This window comes from Bubalus bubalis, chromosome X, assembly GCF_019923935.1.
Source record: "Bubalus bubalis isolate 160015118507 breed Murrah chromosome X, NDDB_SH_1, whole genome shotgun sequence".
Lineage (NCBI taxonomy): Eukaryota > Metazoa > Chordata > Mammalia > Artiodactyla > Bovidae > Bubalus > Bubalus bubalis.
In genome coordinates this window covers 6,930,235-6,951,065 of record NC_059181.1, presented here as the reverse complement: position 1 = coordinate 6,951,065, position 20,831 = coordinate 6,930,235, and the positions used below count along the sequence as shown (strand labels likewise).

The 20,831-nt window shown below is 41.7% G+C and overlaps 1 protein-coding gene across 1 annotated transcript in view; it reads left to right on the top strand.

Moving 5' to 3' along the window:
* LOC112582116 (neuroblastoma-amplified sequence-like) overlaps positions 1 to 17,391 on the top strand; it is a 39,171-nt gene extending 21,780 nt beyond the window's left edge. Inside the window, exons 6-8 of the mRNA XM_044937230.2 lie at positions 3,706 to 3,816; positions 15,598 to 15,848; positions 16,986 to 17,391. Coding sequence (XP_044793165.2) covers positions 3,706 to 3,816; positions 15,598 to 15,848; positions 16,986 to 17,164 — 541 coding nt within the window. The 3' untranslated portion in view covers positions 17,165 to 17,391. The remainder of the gene's footprint in view (positions 1 to 3,705; positions 3,817 to 15,597; positions 15,849 to 16,985) is intronic.
* Positions 17,392 to 20,831: the final 3,440 nt, after the last annotated feature.

The following is a 20,831-nucleotide window of genomic DNA, read 5'->3' as shown; positions in this document are numbered from 1 at the left end:
AGTTATGTCTGACTCTGTGCAACCCCATGGACTGTAGCCCACCAGGCTCCTCTGTCCATGGGATTCTCCAGGCACGAATACTGGAGTGGGTTGCCGTTTCCTTTTCCAAAGAACTTAAGGCTTATTAATATTAAGTAATTGGCCCAAGTTTCCATAGATGGTAAGGATCACAGCTGTGATTTCCTGCTACCTACCAAAGGCATCACATCTTCAGCACCACACACCCTGCCCACACTGCCTGATTGAATTTTCCCAGAAGCATTTGTATGCAGTTCAGTCTAGGTTTCCAGCCTTTGAAACAAGGGTAGATTGTGCCTACATTTTACAGTTATTAATCTCTCCTGATAAGTACCTTAAAATCAGTGGTAAAGAATCTGCCTGCAATGCAGGAGCCGTAGGAAATGCGGGTTCGATCCCTGGGTCAGGAAGATCCCCTGGAGGAGGGCATGGCAACCCACTCTAGTATTCTTGCCTGGAGAATCACATGGACAGAGGAGCCTGATGGGCTATAGTCCATGGGGTCACAGAGTCAGACATGACTGAAGTGACTTAGCATGCACTCACGAGAGGTACCTTAAAATAGCAAAGACGGTCTTGATTATGGCAGTGGCCGTTGCTATTTTTCATCATTATTCTTAAATCTTAAAGCAGCAAAATAACTTTAGTACTCTAATAGTACTTTATATTATCCTGGGCTTTTTTCCTATGAGAAGACACTCAAATTCTTTTTAGAGTGAGGCAGGGAAAATGGAGATCAAAGAAAGATAGTAGGGACAGCCTATGGGAGAATTCAGTTAAGAGAAATGTACAGTTTTTTTTACTCTTCCCCTCTGTTCTCCTGGAGGTTCATAATTTCTTAGGTTCGTTTAATGTCCAATTTGAAAGTGACTGAAGAGATAATATCATGCAATCTCCTTACTTTTGGAAGAGGCATGTGAGAAGCACAGAGCTTTAAAGCATTGTTCAAGGTCACAGAGCCAGGAGTTGAGCCTGCACTTCCTATTGCCAAGTCCAGTGGGCTTTTCTTTGGGCATTTGGTAATCCTGAGTGAGATTGTTTATGGTTTCTTAGAAGAGGGTTATTATGCAGATACAAGTTAACAAGATAAGGCATGCCTTACATCATTTTTGCTAGGGCTTTGTCTTGTCTTTTTTTTTTAAGCATCCAGCTAGCACATGCTATTTGAAGCATATCCTAGAGGACAAATATATGCTTTTGATAAATAAATAATAGAATCTTCTCCACAATCTGTTGTTTATAAATATACACAGCAGTCTTTAGATGGCTCGTTCAAAATATCTCAAAGTATCTATGAGTTTTCTGAGTTAGCACTTCTGGTTTGGAGACAGGATTTTAGCATCTCACACAAAAGAATCCTTGAAGAACCTGCTTCCTGCTGTTTTGCAGCTCCACCTTCAAACGTGGCCATTCTTTATTTTCTTACCAATTTTATGTCCATTTTAATGGCTGTTGTTTTCTGTGCATACATTATAGTTGTCCTTTTTTGTCTGTATTATCTTAGTTATTACTATCTCAGTGGCTAGGGTGACTTTGAGGAAAACAGAATATAGTTTGGTTTCTTCCCACTTTTATCAGATAATAAAGATGTGAATACTTAGTACACACCTGGTGTCAGATGCTGTGGTAGACTCTCATAATAGGAAGGGTGAACTGCTAATGGTCCCTGTTCTCCACAGACTCTCATTTTATCCTGTGGATGTCAGGATAAAATGAGAGTTTTATCAATAAATCCTTTAAGAAATCATTTTTAATGACAGTTGCCTAATAATCCAGGTATTGACAGACTGAATTCAGTCCTTGGTCTCTTTTTTATAGTCTATGAGCATTGAATGGCTTTACATTTTTAAAAATGGCTTACATTTTTAAAGGTTTGTGGAAAAGCAGGAGTAAAAAGCAATAGAAGAATATGCTTCTGAGACCATATGGTGGTAAAGCCTGAAAGATTTACTATTTGGCTTTGAACGGAAATCATTTGCCAGCTCCTAGATGATCCAACTTACAAATATCGGTTTCCTTAGTGAGGCTAAGTGTAGTCTTAGCAGTATTACTTGATGGTAATAGGTATTTCATTCCTGTTTCTGTGGTTTTTATCCACCATCCTTCTTTTTTTTTTTAATTTATTCATTTTAATTGGAGGCTAATTACTTAGTGGTTTTGCCATGCATTGACATGAATCAGCCATAGGTGTACATGTGTTCCCCGTCCTGAACCCCCCTCCCACCTCCCTCCCCATACCATTCCTCTGGGTCATCCCAGTGCACCAGCCCCGAGCACCCTGTCCTATGCATCAAACCTGGACTGGCGATCCATTTCACATATGATAATATACATGTTTCAATGCCATTCTCCCAAATCATCCCACCCTTGCCCCCTCCCACAGAGTCCAAAAGACTGTTCTATTCATCTGTGTCTCTTTTGCTGTCTCACATACAGAGTTATCATTACCATCTTTCTAAATTCCATATATATGCATTAGTATACTGTATTGATGTTTTCTTTCTGGCTTACTTCACTCTGTATAATAGGCTCCAGTTTCATCCACCTCATTAGAACTGATTCAAATGTATTCTTTTTAATGGCCGAGTAATATTCCATTGTGTATATGTACCACAGCTTTCTTATCCATTCGTCTGCTGATAGACAACCATCCTCCTAATGAAGAATCCCATCCTTATGTTTCCTTTGCTTCAGGAAAGTTGGGGTCTTGTGACAATTTCTCCAATATGGCCTTTATGTAGGTGCTCTGGACCAGAATTGTTTACATACCTAGAGATTCTCATATCTGATGACACCATTCCCTGATTTGAACTTTCCATTGAGTCTCCACTGCCTGTAGGATAAGGTATAGGTCCTTCAGTAGACCTGAGGACCCTGTGCATTCATGGTTGTGAAACCCCGTCTATCAAAAGCCCATTTGTCTCTTCTCCCTCTTTATCGCCTCTGCTTAGTTAATCCCTGTTCACTCTCTCATCTGTATCCTCACAGTATTTTGTAGTCTTTTGACATTACCCCTTTCTGTTTGATGCCTGGTTCACACCTCATACACTCCATTAGGCCGCGAGTTCCTCAAGAAGTATCTTGTTGTTTTTATATCTTAGACAGCTGGCATAATAGCTGGCCCAGTGTAGAAAATGAGAATTTATTGAGTGACTAACTGTGTTTTTCTCAGAGATTTACCTGTGGGGCAGGGATCCATTTCTTTGCATTCCTTTTTCACTGTAGGCCCTGGTACCTAGACCATCATTTTTTTATCTCACTACGTTTTGGACTGGGTCATTCTTTGTTGCAGGAAGGCTGTTCTGTGCATTGTAGGTTGGTCCACAGCCTCCCTGACCTCTGCCCACTAGATGCCAACTGCTTTCTCCTTTTCCTTACCCACCATGACAATCAAAAATGTCTCCAGACAAAATTGTCAAATGTTCCCTGAGTGGAGCTGAATCACCCTCGTTTGAGGTCCATTGATCTAGACGATTCCTTGGTCATTTGCAACGCATCACAGTGAAGAAGGAGCATTAAAATCCCTTGGGTGTACTTTTCCTGAATTACTGTGACATGTCTTATGAGGGACTGCGCTGGCTGCGCCCCCTTTAGCATGAGAGCAGTCGTAATGAACGCTTTCTCTGCTGATTAAGGTCACGTGTTTCTCTTCTTTCCTTTCCCTGTGGTTGATGCACATTTGTGAAGGACGCTGGAGGAAAACGTCTACAGCATCGCTCTTTCTCTGGCCCAGCGCTACAGCGTCTCCCGTTGGGAGATTTTTATGACCCATTTGGAGTTCCTGTTCACCGACAGTGGGTAAGCACACAACTTGTGTAAGTTTACGTCCATGTCTTTTTTCAGAGTCTGTTTTAGAGGAATCTTGAAGTTGTATTGTTCAGTTTCACTTTTCCTTTTGAGCTGTTGTCGACTGGTCTCTTTGTACAATCTCTCTTCATACATCTCTTTAGACATCAATATGCTAATGATTGTCTTAGTTTTTGTTTTCAGTGATAATCCTGAATTTGAGACTTTTTATTCATTGAATCACAGACATTTACTGAGAATCTCTTGTGTACTAGGAATAGTGTTAGGTCCTAGGGTTACAAGTCGTGAACAAAAGCAGACATTTGAGTTGTCCTGGAACTTTTAGTCTAGGGTAGAAGACAGATAATAATTGAATAATGACATAGGCAAATGTGAAATTAAAACTGTGACAGGCCCTGTATAAGAGAGCCCAACTAGGGGATTTGGCATAGTTAGGGAGGACTTTCCTGAGGAAATAACTCTTGAGCTGAGACATAACTATTGACTCAAAATTAAGTATTGAATATACCAGAAGCGTTTTCTAGGAAGGCAGGACAGTTTACTGTAAAAAGCCCCTCGACAGGATGGAACATGATTTCTGCAGGCCTAATAGATGGTGATATGGTGAGGCCCCCAGAGTCATTGGAGCATGATGTGAGATGGGGGGAAACCAGACCTTGTAACAAGAGCATGTGGGCCCTATCTAGGGCTGTGGGATCTTTCCTAAGAGTGATAGGAGGGTACCTAAGGATTCTGATAAGAGAGAGAGGTAAGATGATCAGGTTTTCATTTTGATAAGATCATTGTGGCCACCATGTTGAGGAAAGATTTTAGGGAGGCCGTTGCAGACATATATGGACTGTTTAGGAAACTATGAGAGTAATAGACTATAGGACGGATGACCATAGCCTGGAGTGGGGTTTTGAAAGTATAGGAGTAATGAGAATGGGCTTCAGAGATACCTGCAAAGTGAAATAGAGGGCACTAAATAAGTCAAATAATAAGGATAAACTAGCTATGGAGGTGAGTGAAAGGAGGAGGGTTAAACATTACATCCAGGACTCTACTTGGTCAGTCCATTGGATGATGACATCATTTGAGACAGAAAATACTAGTTAGGGGCACAAGGTTAGGGGAGGGTGAGGAAAAGGCAAAGGAATAGAAGTGTTATACATGTGGCAGTTCCCAAGAGGAAAGATCAAGTGGACAGTGTGTCTTACAGATTTGGGATTCATAAGGAAAGGTGGAGTTTGGAGATAGTAATTTGGGAGTTATAGGCACATAGATAATAAATAAGTCATGTTGCTGGTGTTCTTTGGGAGTGAATGTAGAATAAGAGAGGAGAAAGACTTAGCACAAAATTTGAGGACCTTCCACAATTAGTGGGAGAGGAAGAGCTGCCAGCAAAAGGGACAAAATCAGCAATTGAGAGGGAGGAATATTGTTCTAGAGAAGCTATGGGACAAAAGGGTTTAAAGAAGAGGGGTAGTGTTGAATGGTCAGTTCAGTTCAGCTGCTCATTCTTGTCCAACTCTTTGTGACCCCACAGACTGCAGCATGCCAGGCTTCCCTGTCCATCACCAACTCCCGGAACTTACTCAAACTCATGTCCGTGGAGTCGGTGATGTCATCCAACTATCTCATCCTCTGTTGTCCCCTTCTCCTCCTGCTTTCAGTCTTTCCCAGCATCCCGGTTGAATGGTCAAGACCTGTTATAACTTATCAGCTTTAATTTTATTAATATTTCTGGAATTCTACCATCTACATCTTAAATATTTATGAAATTGTTACATGGGTGACAGTATTAATCTGTAATAAATATTGTAGTAACTTCACCATTTTAGAGGCATAGACATGTTCAAATAAATGTTTATTATAAAATGCATATTAGCTTAAAAATTTTTGGCATTTTATTAAATGTCTCTTTTCATTGACTGTTTCATAAAAGGTTGTCATATCTGTCCAAACAGGATGCCCCATTGGTCTCTGAATATATTATAAATTATCAGGCAATCTAGTAATGTGCATGACTGTTCCCAGCATATCATTACGGCAGATCACAGTGTGATTATGCAGATGCACAGCAGTTACAAAAAGGAAATCATTATCTGCTGATGCCATTACTTATGAGCAACAAAACACCTAATGTTGATTTAGCAAGTGGTGTTTGGTGCTCCCTGTTCTTTACTTAAGACTGTTATTTGTCATACTGTTCAGTCCAGCTTAGTCACATGAGTATTAAAGATCAGCTGTTAATACAGTAGAAATTGCCCAATATTTACTTGCTGAATCAATGCCAATAAGATGTCAGTAGATTGCAGTTACAAGAAAAAGACGTTCTTTATTTTAGGGTTTTTGTGTTACTATTCCTTTAAAAAAGCCATCTTCGCCTCTGAAGTTGATTTTTCTATAATTTTGCCTTCTCCTTCCTCTTGGTTGAATTTGGAGGTATTTCCTCATCTCAGCCAATGTACAGAGAAGCAGGCACACAGGCTGGATGAGGGAGCCTTGTGCACTAACGCAGACGCTTCCGATCAAGAAACCGTGAGTACATCCTGATAGTCTCTCCAGCCGTGTGTCCCTGCATGGGAGAAATCAGTTCTCAGAAACTCATTCTCCTATATTCTTAAGTCATAAATGATTTCATGGTGAAATGTCAAACCTACAGAACCTGACACATGATCGATCCTTAATGAATGGTAGTGATTACTGGAATTTCACTCCTGTAAGAAAGAGATAATTGTCATAAACACCCAAACTTGAGTTCCTGGCCTCCTTTCCCCCTTATTTTTTCTCATTTTCTTTCTTTTTCTTGGTAGTTTTCAACATCAGAGATGGCTTTGTGGGTCTGTGTGCCTGTAGTCAGCTCCAGCTGGCGGACCCTGGCTCTTCTGAGTGTGTTCAGCTCCCTGAGCTCAGGGTTGATTCTCGCTCACCGCAGCCTCCACAGCCCTCTTCACCTCTGGGCTGTTCTAGGCACTTTGGTGCATCTTAGAGACGATGTCTGGTGTGAGGGCATGGGTTTTGGAGTCAGGCCACATTTCAAGATCCAGCTCTGCTCCCCATAACCCTAACTGTGTAGCCTTGAGCAAGTCTCCCGATCCTCTTGCATTGCTGTTTTCTCAGGTATGAGGACCATGATCCCCACCTGGTTATGGTTGTAAAGATTAGAGAAAATCTGTGGTGTGTGTGTGTAGCCAGGTGGCTCTTCAATCTGTCAAGATTATTCCTGTTACTGCTCTTGTCAGTTCTGCTGATTCCATCAATGTCTTTAAGTTTTGAATACGGGATCATTTTGAAATGGCAGAGGATGCTTCTAGCTGGTGGAATAGTGCATTTGTTTATTCATGAAGTATTATTATCATCTTTCTTACTAGAACTTTTGTATTTTGAGCACAGTTTTAAATGTTGAACAAAATGGGCTCCTCCTTACTCTATAGCATATATTCTAACTGGGGAGACCCACACCACACACACACAGTTAAGAACAACTAAAAATAAATTGCTAGTCATAGTAAGTACCATAAAGGAAACCCACAAGGAGCGGATAGAAAAGACCTGTCTTAGGACATACAAACAGATCACTCTTGGAGAAAGGAAGAAAAGGCATTTGCAGAGGGACTCCATTCTGGGACAGTGGATTGTTGGCATTTTTGAGTAAAGGAACAGCCTTGGTGGCTGGAGCGAGTGGAGCCCAGTGAGCAAAGGAGGACTACACAGGGGCCAGAGATACCTTTGACTGTCAGCTTTGAGAACAGCCTCAGTCTGTTCCTTCTTATTTAAGCTGCAGACCTGAAGGCCACATATCCTACACTTTTATTTCACTCTGATATGTGCTTTTCCATCACCCAGGGGATTGATTATCTGCATGATCTTGCTTGGGTGGCAGAGATCAAGTGAGATACCTCTTCATCTCAGCTGGTCAGTTTAGTGCCACATCTTTAGATGTTGGGAAGGGACTCTGCCTGTGCTGTGCTGCTTTGCACAATCAGTTGTATATTGTCTACTAGGAGTCTGTGGTCTCACATATAAGGATGGGCAAGAGCATGTTATAGCTATGAGGAAGTCAATGAACTATGTAATGTATCTACCTTCTCCTGTGTTGAAACAGAAGCTGAGGGTTGCTGTTGTTCGTAGGCTGATGTCCAGAGTGCCATGTTGTAGAGAATTCTCAGTTCTGGCTTTCTCCTCTTGGCTTAGTTGAAGAGTTAGTGTGAGAATAATTAGTGTGTAGAAAGGGGGATTTAAGGCAGCTTAGCTTTTTGTAACATTGAAAAATAAGGTAAATAAAAATTCAAGTCCAGGAAGAATCCATATTGGAGTCGAAGGCTTGACTATAGAAATTCAGGTCATAGGTCTTACCCATTTTTTAAAATTGAGCTATGCATTAACTTTTGATCTTTCTTTGGCCCAAAGGGTCATGATGCTGATCACGACTGTGATTTGCATTGTACATAAGAAAAAATCTACCAATCCTAAAAATGGAAAAACTAAATGCTACCATTACCCAAATGGAGGCAATTCTTTTCATACATCTGCTACCTCCCTTTCTGTGTTATGATACTTAGGGCTACTTTTCCCCCAAATAGTAAAGAAAAAAATTCCTTATACTGGCACAAAATGTAGTAAGAAAAAGATGCATTTGGGGCCTGTTCTCATCTTGTGAAAAGTGCTCAGTACTTGAATCCTACAGGTCTGGATTCACACCACAGCTCCATGACTTTCTTCTGATGTGGCCTTGGTGAGCAAGTTGTTTCATCCTTCTACTCCTAGAGTTTCCTCCTCTGCAAAATGAGTATTCTCACTCCATCTTGCAAAACTGCTGCAAGCTTTGAGATATTTATATAAAATACCTGGTATGTTGTAGTAGATGCTCAGGGGTGAAAAAAAGTAGCTATTTTTAAGTCTGGGCTTCCTTGGTGGCTCAGTGGGGAAGAATCTGCCTGCCAAGCAGGAGATGCAGGTTCAGTCCCTGGGTTGGGAAGATCCTCCAGAGAAGGAAATGGCAACCCTCTCCAGTATTCTTGCCTGGGGCCTGGGAAATCCCATGGACAGAGGAGCCTGGTAGGCTGACCCCATGGAGTCACAAAAGAATCAGACATGACTTAACAACTAAACAACAACAGCTATTAATTCTGGAAACAGACCAGATTTACTGAACTCACCCTCTGACAGCTGTCAACCTAAGATTGCAGATCTGATTTTTGAACAGTTATTTTTCAGGTCAATGTGAATATCAATTATAAGATAACTGCTTTGTAAGAATTAAATGAGATAGCATAATACTTGCTATCTAAGAAGTGCTTAATCAGATCAGATCAGTTACTCAGTCGTGTCCGACTCTTTGCGACCCCATGAATCGCAGCATGCCAGGCCTCCCTGTCCATCACCAACTCCCAGAGTTCACTCAGACTCACGTCCATCGAGTCAGTGATGCCATCCAGCCATCTCATCCTCTGTCATCCCCTTCTCCTCTTGCCCCCAATCCCTCCCAGCATCAGAGTCTTTTCCAATGAGTCAACTCTTTGCATGAGGTGGCCAAAGTACTGGAGTTTCAGCTTTAGCATCATTCCTTCCAAAGAAATCCCAGGGCTGATGTCCTTCAGAATGGACTGGTTGGATCTCCTTGCAGTCCAAGGGACTCTCAAGAGTCTTCTCCAACACCACAGTTCAAAAGCATCAATTCTTCGGCGCTCAGCCTTCTTCACAGTCCAAATCTCACATCCATACATGACCACAGGAAAAACCATAGCCTTGACTAGACGAACCTTTGTTGGCAAAGTAATGTCTCTGCTTTTGAATATGCTATCTAGGTTGGTCATAACTTTCCTTCCAAGGAGTAAGTGTCTTTTAATTTCATGGCTGCAGTCACCATCTGCAGTGATTTTGGAGCCCAGAAAAATAAAGTCTGACACTGTTTCCCCATCTATTTCCCATGAAGTGATGGGACCAGATGCCATGATCTTCGTTTTCTGAATGTTGAGCTTTAAGCCAGCTTTTTTACTCTCCACTTTCACTTTCATCAAGAGGCTTTTTAGTTCCTCTTCAAGTGAAGTTCCACTTCACTTTCTGCCATAAGGGTTGTGTCATCTGCATATCTGAGGTTATTGATATTTCTCCTGGCAATCTTGATTCCAGCTTGTGTTTCTTCCAGTCCAGCGTATCTCATGATGTACTCTGCATATAAGTTAAATAAGCAGGGTGACAATATACAGCCTTGACAAACTCCTTTTCCTATTTGGAACCAGTGTGTTGTTCCATGTCCAGTTCTAACTGTTGCTTCCTGACCTGCATACAAATTTCTCAAGAGGCAAATCAGGTGGTCTGGTATTCCCATCTCTTTCAGAATTTGGAGGATGCCCATTGCTATGTCTGTGCTATGATATCTTTTAAAATATTTTTGGTAGAGAGATAATAGGAGACTCCATAAACCAGTCGGAGTTGACAATTTATGAGAAATGAGAAGGCTTAAGGCGTCAGGCTTGTCCTGGAGGAGACGAAGCCTGTTCACATGGCCTTCCTCCCACATAACCACTCTGTCCATAGAAACCGTTCCACAGAGGAGCTCGGCAAGTGCTAGTGTGTCAAGAAGTCGACTCCGAGGTCCTCATTACTGAGCCTCTCATGAAGTTCGTAGGTGACCTTGCAGAGTGAAAGTTCATTTTTTGGTTTGCAAAGGCACTTGGCTAACATGCTGGAGAAGCTGAAAAAGGCCATCATTTTTTCACCACATTTCCCCCACTTAATCACATATGCAGCTGTCAGGCAGCGCTACAGATCAGGTCTGTGACGTCAGGTTCCTTCGGAGGCATTTGTGTGGTAAATATCTTGAACTGTTTCCCTGACATCGAGGAGGAGTGTCCCTCCTCACATTGGAGGAGTTGTGATTTAAAGGGTAGAATCATCTCTTTCCACAGTGGGGAAAGAGTCAGTGGTGGGGGCCTGTTCACCTGTGGTCATGGTCATTCACGTGGGTTTACGCATCTTCATACTACTGGGGTTAGTCTTTGGGGGACCCCTAGGCCCATCCCTTTGCTCCTTCCAGCTTCTCCCAGGAGCCCTCACCTCTCTCCTTCCAACCCCCTTCTGTGTACTCCTTACAGTCAACTCATGAAATGGTGTATTACTCAGTCTCAGATTAAGTAAAGTATAATACATTTGAATAAATTTTTTTCCCTATACCAATAGAAGTCCTTTCAATTCATGCTGTTCTTGAATCACATTTTTGGGTGATTGACAGCTAGAAGCCATTACAGAACCCCTTAATAATGGGATTAGTGCCAATAATTTATTCCTTGTGCCTTTAGTACAACTAATGCTAGCTTCTTCCTGTAGTTAATCTCTGAAAGTTAATGAGCTGCCTTACAGCTAAAACTTAGAAAAAGCACTTAAACAGTTTTTAAGGGCAACCACTGATTTGATTAGTGAAAAGGCCACATGGTATTTCTTCCTACTCTTCTTGAATGTGGGTTCTTTGGAATTGTTTTCTAAGTAGAGATTTCATTTCTTGTTCCAAAGGGAAGATAACAGCTTCTTTCGATGGAACTATTAAAATGGATTATCGATTACTGGCATCTATAAAAGATCTTAGTACCTTGTCATTTACTGAAGAGGGAGGTTTTCGTATTTATCATGTGTCAGTAAAGATATTCCAGTATCTCTCTTGACAAGATAATTAGGGAAAATTGCACATTGAGCAAACTGAATTGTAGGCACAGAAGAGTAGGTGGGTGGGAAGGGGGAAGGTAATATTGACTGAAAGAGACTATTTTCAGAATCAAGTCAAACATAGATGAGCTAAAGCTATTATGATTTAGTCATTGTCCATTTTGTAAATGAGTCTGTCTTAGATAATCTGTTTATCGGGTGATAGGAATGAAGTATGACAGGAGAACTCTTAGATTTTTGCCACTGGGAGAGAGAACTAATGTCTGTGTTAGAGAAAGAATCCTGTTTTTGAAATGGTTATCAGTACAGGTGCTGGAGCTCCATGGATTGGTGGCTGCTTTGTGACAAGGTGAGCAGACCCATCCACACAGAGTCCCGACAGATCTGGACACTTGGTCTTAGGCAGGTCACTTGTCTCTAATGACAGGTCTCATCTGGAAGTTGGTAATTGGGCTTGCTTGGTGGCTCAGATGGTAAAGAATCCGCCTGCAGCACAGGAGATCTGGGTTCAATCCCTGGGTCTGGAAGATCTCCTAGAGAAGGAAATGGCAACCCACTCCAGTATTCTTGGCTGGAGAATCCCACAGACAGAGGAACCTGACAGGCTACAGTCCATGGGGTCACAAAGAGTTGGACATGACAGAGTGACTAATATTTTCACTCTCAAGTTGGTAATTACCCAGATTCCACTTGTCTGGCAGTTATCAGTGTAACAAGTACAAGGTTTTTGTTTTGTTTTTTTTTGTTTTCTTTTTTCCTTCCATCGAGCGTGTTCCTCTGCTTGCAAATCTTTGTGAGTATGAATCATCTTAACAGGATGACACAGCTTCTTATTTACTTCTTCACTACATTGTTTTCAGACTTCACTTAGCAAATTACAAAGGAACATCAGAAATTCTGTGACTTGCATATACCACTGGGTGTACAGTACAGGCATACGTTGGAGATATTGCAGGTTTGGTTACAGATCACTGCAATAAAGCCAATATCACAATACAGCTAGTCCATGAATTTTTGCTTCACAGTGCATATAAAAGTTACATTTACACTGTATTGTAGTCTGTAAGTGTGCAAAAATAATTACATCTAAAAAACGTGCTGCTGCTGCTGCTGCTAAGTCGCTTCAGTCGTGTCCAACTCTGTGCGACCCCATAGACGGCAGCCCACCAGGCTCCCCCGGTCCCTGGGATTCTCCAGGCAAGAACACTGGAGTGGGTTGCCATTTCCTTCTCCAATGCATGAAAGGGAAAAGTGAAAGTGAAGTCGCTTAGTTGTGTCTGACTCTTCACGAGCCCATGGTCTGCAGCCTACCAGGCTCCTCCGTCCATGGGGTTTTCCAGGCAAGAAAAACATGCAGACCTTAATTAAAAGATATTCATTGCTTGAAAATTCCAAAACAATTGCAATAGTCACATCAAAGATCACTGATCACAGATCACCATAACAAATAATGATAATGACAAAGTTTGAAATATTGTGAGAATTACCAAAATGTGACACAGAGACACGAAGTTAGCAAATGCTCTTGGGAAAATGACACCAGTCATCTTGTATGATGCAGGGGTGCCACCAAGCTTTGATTTGTCTTAAAAAAAAAACCAAGTATCTGTGAAGTATAGTAAAGCAAAGCACAGTAAAACGAGGCCTGCCTGTGTATTTCAGAGATGGCCTTGCACACTTTGAATAGTTGTAGGATCCAGAAGAGTTTCGGACTAGCCATCCATTTATACTCACTCTTTCCTATACAGACCTTGTGCTCGCTTGTCTTGATACTTTCGTTCATATTATTTCTGCTTCATTCCTTTCTACAATACCAACTTCAAGCACTTCTTTCAATAAACCTTCTGTTGTCGTTGATATCTACCTACTCTGAAGTTATAGCTTTAGTGGCCTTACCCTTTTATTTATTTTTTTTAATTGAAGGATAATTGCTTTTCAGTGTTGTGTTGGTTTCTGCCATACATCAGTGTGAATCAGTCATAAGTATACATATGTCGCCTCCCGCCCACCCCCTCGGTTGTCACAGAGCACCGGGTTCAGCTCCTTGTGTTATATGGCAGTTTCCCACTAGCTATCTATTTTACATGTGGTGTATATATATTTCAGTGCTACTCTTTCATCCCACCCTTTCCTTCCCCTGCTCTGTCTACAATTCTGTTCTCTATGTCTACAAGTGGTTCTCCTCTTGATTGGGATATAATTGCATGTCCTTTGTTAGCCCACACCATTATTGTGCATTGTTGTTTAATTATTTAGAATGCAACTGGATTTTCACACTGCTAGCTGAGAGCTCTGTGTTGTAAATCTTGATACCCTCCCTGGTGCTGAGCACAGGTCTCTTATCTGTAGAGGACACCTAAGTTTTTGTTCATCCTCCCATCTATTTGGCATTCAAGGCACATGTCGAGTGTTTCCTTCATACCACACGCTGGTGCTTGGTACTGAGAAACTAAAGCTAAAGAAGATGTGGTGTCATTTTTGCCATCAAGTGGTACATAGTCTATGTGGGACAGGCAGACTAGTAAATAGTTAAAGCATATTATGAATAGAAAGAAACTGTGGGGCATTTTTATAGTCCAGGAACATTTTTATAGAGAGGGATATTTTTGCAAATGTTTGAATTGTATCTTAATAGAAAAATAGGATTTCTCTTAAACTGAAAGTTAAAAACGCATTTTGGAATTGCTTGATATTTTGACTTTATAGATTGCTGCCATTATCCCAAGTATTATCACACCCTTGTACAGATTTTAAAGTATATCGTGTGTTAACTTTATTTACATAAAACAAAAACATGTCTTGGCACTTGCTAAAAGAGGGAATTCCAATGAATAGAATGTTGTATTTCAGAGGAGTTGCTTTTAAACTATATAAAGCCTAACTTTTATCCTGCTTGAGGTCTCGCTTCATGCTCCAGGTCTCATTCTCTGCTCCCAGGTTCTTTCTCTGCTGCTACTATGAACTCTGGAAGCTGGGTGTTTCCATTAGAGCCCAGGGCTGCCTGGAGACCTCTTACAGTTAGAAAGCTTGAAGCTCTTCCTTTGTGGGGTGTCAGGATTAAACTGGGCAGGAGGCACTGTGTTCTGTCCAGAGGAAAGTATGATACCAAAATTCAGCCCTCTCCATCACCCATTTAACACAAACTGATTAACCAAACTAAACCCCTTAAAATTGTTTTCAACAGTTTGACATTAAATGACTTTTAATAAATTACATTATAAAAACATTTAAGTCAAGATTGAAACATTAAGATATGTGCTTTATTCAAGTGGCTTCTTTACTACAGACAATTCAAGTGCAAGTATCTCTTCTTTCCTATTTTTATTCTGTTTGAACACAGTATCAAGGTTATGTCCTCTGAATATCAGTTCTAGCCACTTGAATATAAAATTTACACCAGAAAGTTGAGCATTTTTCTTCACCTCCCTTTTTCCTAAATTCCTGAAATAATAAGTTTGTTTACATTTCTATAATGAAGCTCAAGTTTTACCTTTTTTCTTATGACATGAAGAAATAATGCATAGTGGAAGGTGACAGATCTGGGTTCATTTCCTAGCTAGTAAACACTGGGCTGCTCTCTGCTGCAGAATGTGAAATAATATGACTTTCTAGGGTTACTTTAGACCCACATGAGATAATGTGAAAATCCTGTAGTACCATTTGAAGTGGAAATGACCTGCACCTGTACCAGAAACAAGTGGTACTACTGTATTTGATTAGGCAGCAAGAAGGAATTTGTGAGAAGTAGTCTTTCTTCCTGGAGAAGGCAATGGCACCCCACTCCAATACTCTTGCCTGGAAAATCCCATGGACGGAGGAGCCTGGTGGGCTGCAGTCCATGGGGTCGCTAAGAGTGGGACACAACTGAGCGACTTCACTTTCACTTTTCCCTTTCATGCATTGGAGAAGGAAATGGCAACCCACTCCAGTGTTCTTGCCTGGAGAATCCCAGGGACGGGGGAGCCTGGTGGGCTGCCGTCTATGGGGTCGCACAGAGTCGGACACGACTGAAGCAACTTAGAAGCAGCAGCCTTTCTTCCTAGGTTTCCAGAAAAAAGGGCACTTAAAAGAAAAAAATGGAACCAAATCTTACCAATCTTAACATAATTTGTCTCTTAATTTCAGTTTGTCCACAGGAGAAATTGAAAACCACGCCCAGTCCCTTCATCTCTTTGAGACATTGAAGACCGACCCTGAAGGCTTTCACAAACACATGGTCAAGTATATTTACCCTACGATCAGTGGTTTTGATCACAAAAGGCTGCTGTACTATTTCACTCTGCTGGAGAGCTGTGGCTGTGCGGATTTCGGGAAGTACGCCATTAAACCGGAAACCCATGTTCGGCTACTGAAGAAATTTAAGGTAGTGGCATCAGGTAAGATGATCATCTTCCTGCCTGAATTCATTCTTTAAATTCAGTCTCGGACTTCATTTTTGGTACATGATCGTGTTCCTGCACCGTGGCTGGCATGACTGTGAAACCTCAGTATTTTGATGCTAATTGACTTTAGTTATCTCTCTAGCTCCTTTACTTACTGTTGAGAGACTTAAATACTAGAGAAAGTTAGGTCACACAGTGACTTACAGAAGGCCTGGTATTCAAATCCAAAGTTCTTGAGGTCTTTTTTCCCCTACTCCCATTGTTTATATTTTATCTATATAAATGACAAGGTTGAGACACTTTAAAATAGGCCATTTGGCAGAATTTTACTTCAGTGGAACCTATGTGTTTAAGGAATGTATGAAGCCTTTAAAATAAGAGCTCTAGAATCTTTAATGAATTGTGGAAATCTGTAGAATGGTGTCTATTTGTCTTTATGCTCATAACTAAGAGGTTAACCAGAAGGTATGCAATTAAAGATAGGGAGAGAAAAGGGGGAAAAAAAGAAAAGAAAAGAAGTTAACTACATTAAAATCTCTCAAATCCGTATGAAATTGTATAATTTACTGAACCCGGGTCTCCTGGCATTGCAGGCAGATTCTTTACCATCTGAGCCACCTGGGAAGCCTTTATAATTTATAAGGTACTTTCATCTGCTATTCATAACGATTGTGAGAATTTACTTCAGTTTATCAGTGGTTTACTGAGTAACTGAATTCGACCCTGGACCAGACACAGAGGAAAAGGAGTGAGGTTCAATCCCTGCCTTTAGGTAGTTGATGAGATGTCAGCTGGATGACAGATGAACCTGGTGCAGTTTGGTGAGAGAGCTGTTGGAAGAGGATGTAGGTGCTGTGGGGCACTGAGGAAGTGAGGAGATGTTGCCAGGTCCAGGGTACGTGTGAGGATGCTGGGACTCACAGAGTGACCTGTTGAGGGCTGCACAGTTGGCCAAGCTGCAGGCAGGGATTGGAACTCAGATTTTCAGTTTTATCTCAGTGACAAACGAAGCTGTCTGTTGGAACTGAATCTTTTCATTCAACCATGCAGAGAGGCCCTGTGTGGGTTTGAAAGTTCCTGTATGTTTATGTTGGAATGAACTACTCTCTCTTTTTCTTGCCTTTCCAATAGGTCTTGACTACAAAAAGGTGACTGATGAAAACATGAATCCCCTTGAGGCATTGGAGCCAATCCTTTCAAGTCAGAATATCTTATCCGTTTCCAAACCTGTTCCCAAAATCCCTGGAAAGGATGGCCGCATGCTTTCCCCAAGCTCTCCGTACACCATCTGGTTACAGAAGCTGTTCTAGACTGGAGACCCTCACCTCGTTAAACAAGTCCCGGCATCCCCCCAAGAGTGGCTGCACGCCTGTGACGTCTGCATGAAGTACTTCGATCGCCTCCTCCCAGGCGACCTCATCACTGTGGTGGATGCAGTGACCTTTTCTCCAAAAGCTGTGACCAAGGTAACCAAAAGATAGCTTCACGTAGACTGGCCATTTTAGAAGAAATGAAAATTGCCCTTCTGGTCTGTCAATTGGTTTTTGTTTCCTTTCTTGAAATGAGAAATACTTACGTGGTTGGTGGTTTCGTTTTCTGCTGAGCATGACGTATGTTCATTGGGAGGTCATTTTCCTCTATCATAATTGTACAGGTAGTCTAAATCAAGCTTGACGGTTGTAATTTGCACATCCATTTTGTTCATATTATAGTTGTTCTCATAATATGTCATTTTATATTAAATACTCCATCCTCTTCTTTCCAACTGACGAGTGGAAAGAACCTCCAGGGCCAAGCCCATGTTTCCTGCATTCAGAGCCAGGCTAACAACTTGCTGCATTGAAAATCAAGATCTTAAAAAATTTTTGCATTAATAACACTTAGGACGTGACTGGCTGGTAAAATTGCCTGGAGTCTGTGTGGCATTTTCCAATGTCCATTCTGTGTCTCGGTAAGCACTTTTAACTGGATTCTAAGTCCTGCTGTTGCTCCTTCAACAATGTAGACTTTCACAGAAATAGAGAGTATAGGTCCTTCCCCTCCCCTCTTGCCCCTCTCACCCAGACTCCCCTGCTTACCACAAATGTGAATTTCTCATTGCTTGGACATGGGGCATTGTCTCGCCTAGAAAATCTGACTGCTGGTCTCAGATCTAAACAGCATCATCTTTGGGACTCCCTTTCACTTTCTCTCCCGTCTTTGCTGCTACCTTCTCTTTTTACCAAGTTGCCCAGTCTGCCCAGGACCCTACCTTGTGTATTTTTACTGTAGTTCATGTTATCCTGAAAACTGAGCATAGAGTCTAAGAATCTAAGTCATTCATTTGGAGATTGGCACAGGTGGAGGTTCAAACATCTACTAGAAATGCTAGTTTTAGCCGCTTTGCTAGATTAATAGTTGTGGGTAACCAAGGACTCCATTTCCTTATTATAACTCAATTAATTCAGTTAATAACTTGGTTTGAAATTTTATAACCAATACGGTGAAAAGGAGATAATCATTTTTGTTGTTGTTAAGAAAAAAGCAAGGATGGTTATAAAAGGATTTAGCATGATATATCTGAAAAGAGCACACGTGTAGAGTTACAAGGCTTTGAACTTTGGACCTGCCACTTCTCAGCTCCTTGGTTTAGCCTCAGGAATCTCTGTTAGACTTCTGCCTCCTTAGGGCAAAGGCTGTAATTGGAATTTATGAAACAGATAATAGCATTACCCTGATTTGAGTAGGTGAGGAAATGAAATTGAGGTTGAACAAGGTTAATTTGGTAATAGAGGAGCTGTGATTTGAACTCAGGGAGGCTTGTTCCAGGGTCTTTGCTCTTAAGTACTGAAGTATACTATTTCTAAGAAGTAGAACAAACAGCTAAAGTCAAGGGACCTGGAGTCTTTGTAGCAACTGTGGGAGAAAAGTAGGGCCAGAGAGCCCCAGGCATTTTCAGTCCAAGCGGAGCAGCCTGTCATGAATGGCTTTTTCCAGAGCAGGGCTAAGTCTAAATGAGGAAGGCCGGGCCGGAGCCTCGCAATGTCTGGGAAAAGACGAGAGTCCAGCAAACAGTGGATAGATCTCCAAGGGGTGAGAAGTTGGAGTCCAATTACGTACTAGCAACGCTGCAAGTGTGTTTTGGAGGGAAAGGGCTGAGAAAGGAAAATGGCTCCAGAGCTGGATGGGACCTGTGAACCAGCTGAAGGAGCTCTACAAGTGAACAGACTGGCCAGGAAGATGGAGTGGCCCAGGCTGAAGAAGGTTTTATGTATTTTGTCTAAGGGCAGAGACAAAGCCTAGCATAGCCAGCCAAGGCCATGTTCTAATTGTGAGCACGGGTATGGGGGTGGACAAACAGCCTAGACTTTCCAACAGTGGTTATTTGCTCATGGTTAAGCAAACCTACCCACTCCAGTGTTCTTGCCTGGAGAATCCTAGGGATGGGGGAGCCTCGTGGGCTGCCATCTATGGGGTCGCATAGAGTCGGACACGACTGAAGCGACTTAGCAGCAGCAAGCAAACCTAGGATTTAGATGCAGAGTCTACTCAGATTGTTATTTATGTTTTCAGTCAGAAGATTTTAAGTTACAGCACATTCTCATCGCCTTAGTTTCTTAAAGATACCCTCAAACCATGAGAAAATATATGACCCAGTTGTCTGTGGGCATATGTGCACTTTTTCCAAGGAAAAGATGCATAGCTAACCCAGTTGGGATCAAGTCAGTTAATTGTGGTGTTGTTTTCTCTTAGCCCAGATGGTGTTAATTCTCAGCAAGATATTTTGCTATAGAATGTGTCAAGAGGTGGTTTCCTACTAAGTCAAGCTATAGAAAAGTAAGACAGCCACATTAATTTGCTATCTTTAGCTTTATGTCTATTCTTGGTTTATTAATTGGCAAGCTCTAAGTTTTCCATTCAGAGAGGGCAAATACAAAGTTTAGGTGCAGTGCGTCTTCGATATCACACAATGCTGTCCTAGAGAGAGAGGGTATAAAATTCATGTTGAAATACACCCCTCACACGTCAGAGGACACATTTGGAAAAGGAAATGCGGCTGGATGTGGCCAAGTTTGCGAAACACCAGATGCTGCCACAGCTTGTACATGATGTAAAAAAATGTAAAATAAGTGTATGTTACTCATATATAGTGTGCAGTTTTCAAATGTGTACCCACATTTAATTCAGAGCCAAACTTTTGGAAAGAACTGGTGAACTCCTGCTAGAGGGCCTAACAAGTATTCAGATACTGGAATTCATAGAAGAATATCCCCAAAGCCTGAATTTCATACCCATTCTGTGATGAAATAAGCCTGCTAAGGCATTTTGCCTTCATAATAATAGTCGCTTGCGTTAGCAGAATTCATAGACATTCTGGGGAAAATATTCACAAAACAACATTATGTCATGTAGGCTAAGATTGAATTTGCATAACATTCGAGGTGATGAATATGCAGAAGGAAAAAGAATACAAATGTTTCAAGTGCATTGGCTCTAGTTCTCAATTGCCCCTTTCCAGTTGAGTCAGGTTAGGGTTGCTCTCATATTGCTTTTCCAAATCAGTAATTAGAAACATTTTTATAGAAGGGCCAGGGAACAAGTTCGTGGGTTAGAAATCCAGGAAAATGGTCAGCAAAGCTGAAAAGCAGGTCAGAACACCATTTGCTTGGTTCAAACATGATGTGATTATAGAAGGGGGCTGCTGCTGCTGCTGCTAAGTCGCTTCAGTCATGTCCGGCTCTGTGCGACCCCATAGATGGCAGCCCACCGGGCTCCTCCATCCCTGGGATTCTCCAGGCAAGAACACTGGAGTGGGTTGCCATTTCCTTCTCCAATGCGTGAAAGTGAAGAGTGACAGTGAAGTCACTCAGTTGTGTCCGACTCTTCACGACCCTATGGACTGCAGCCTACCAGGCTCCTGCATCCATGGGATTTTCCAGGCAAGAGTACTGGAGTGGGGTGCCATTGCCTTCTCTAATAAAAGGGAGCACTTGCATG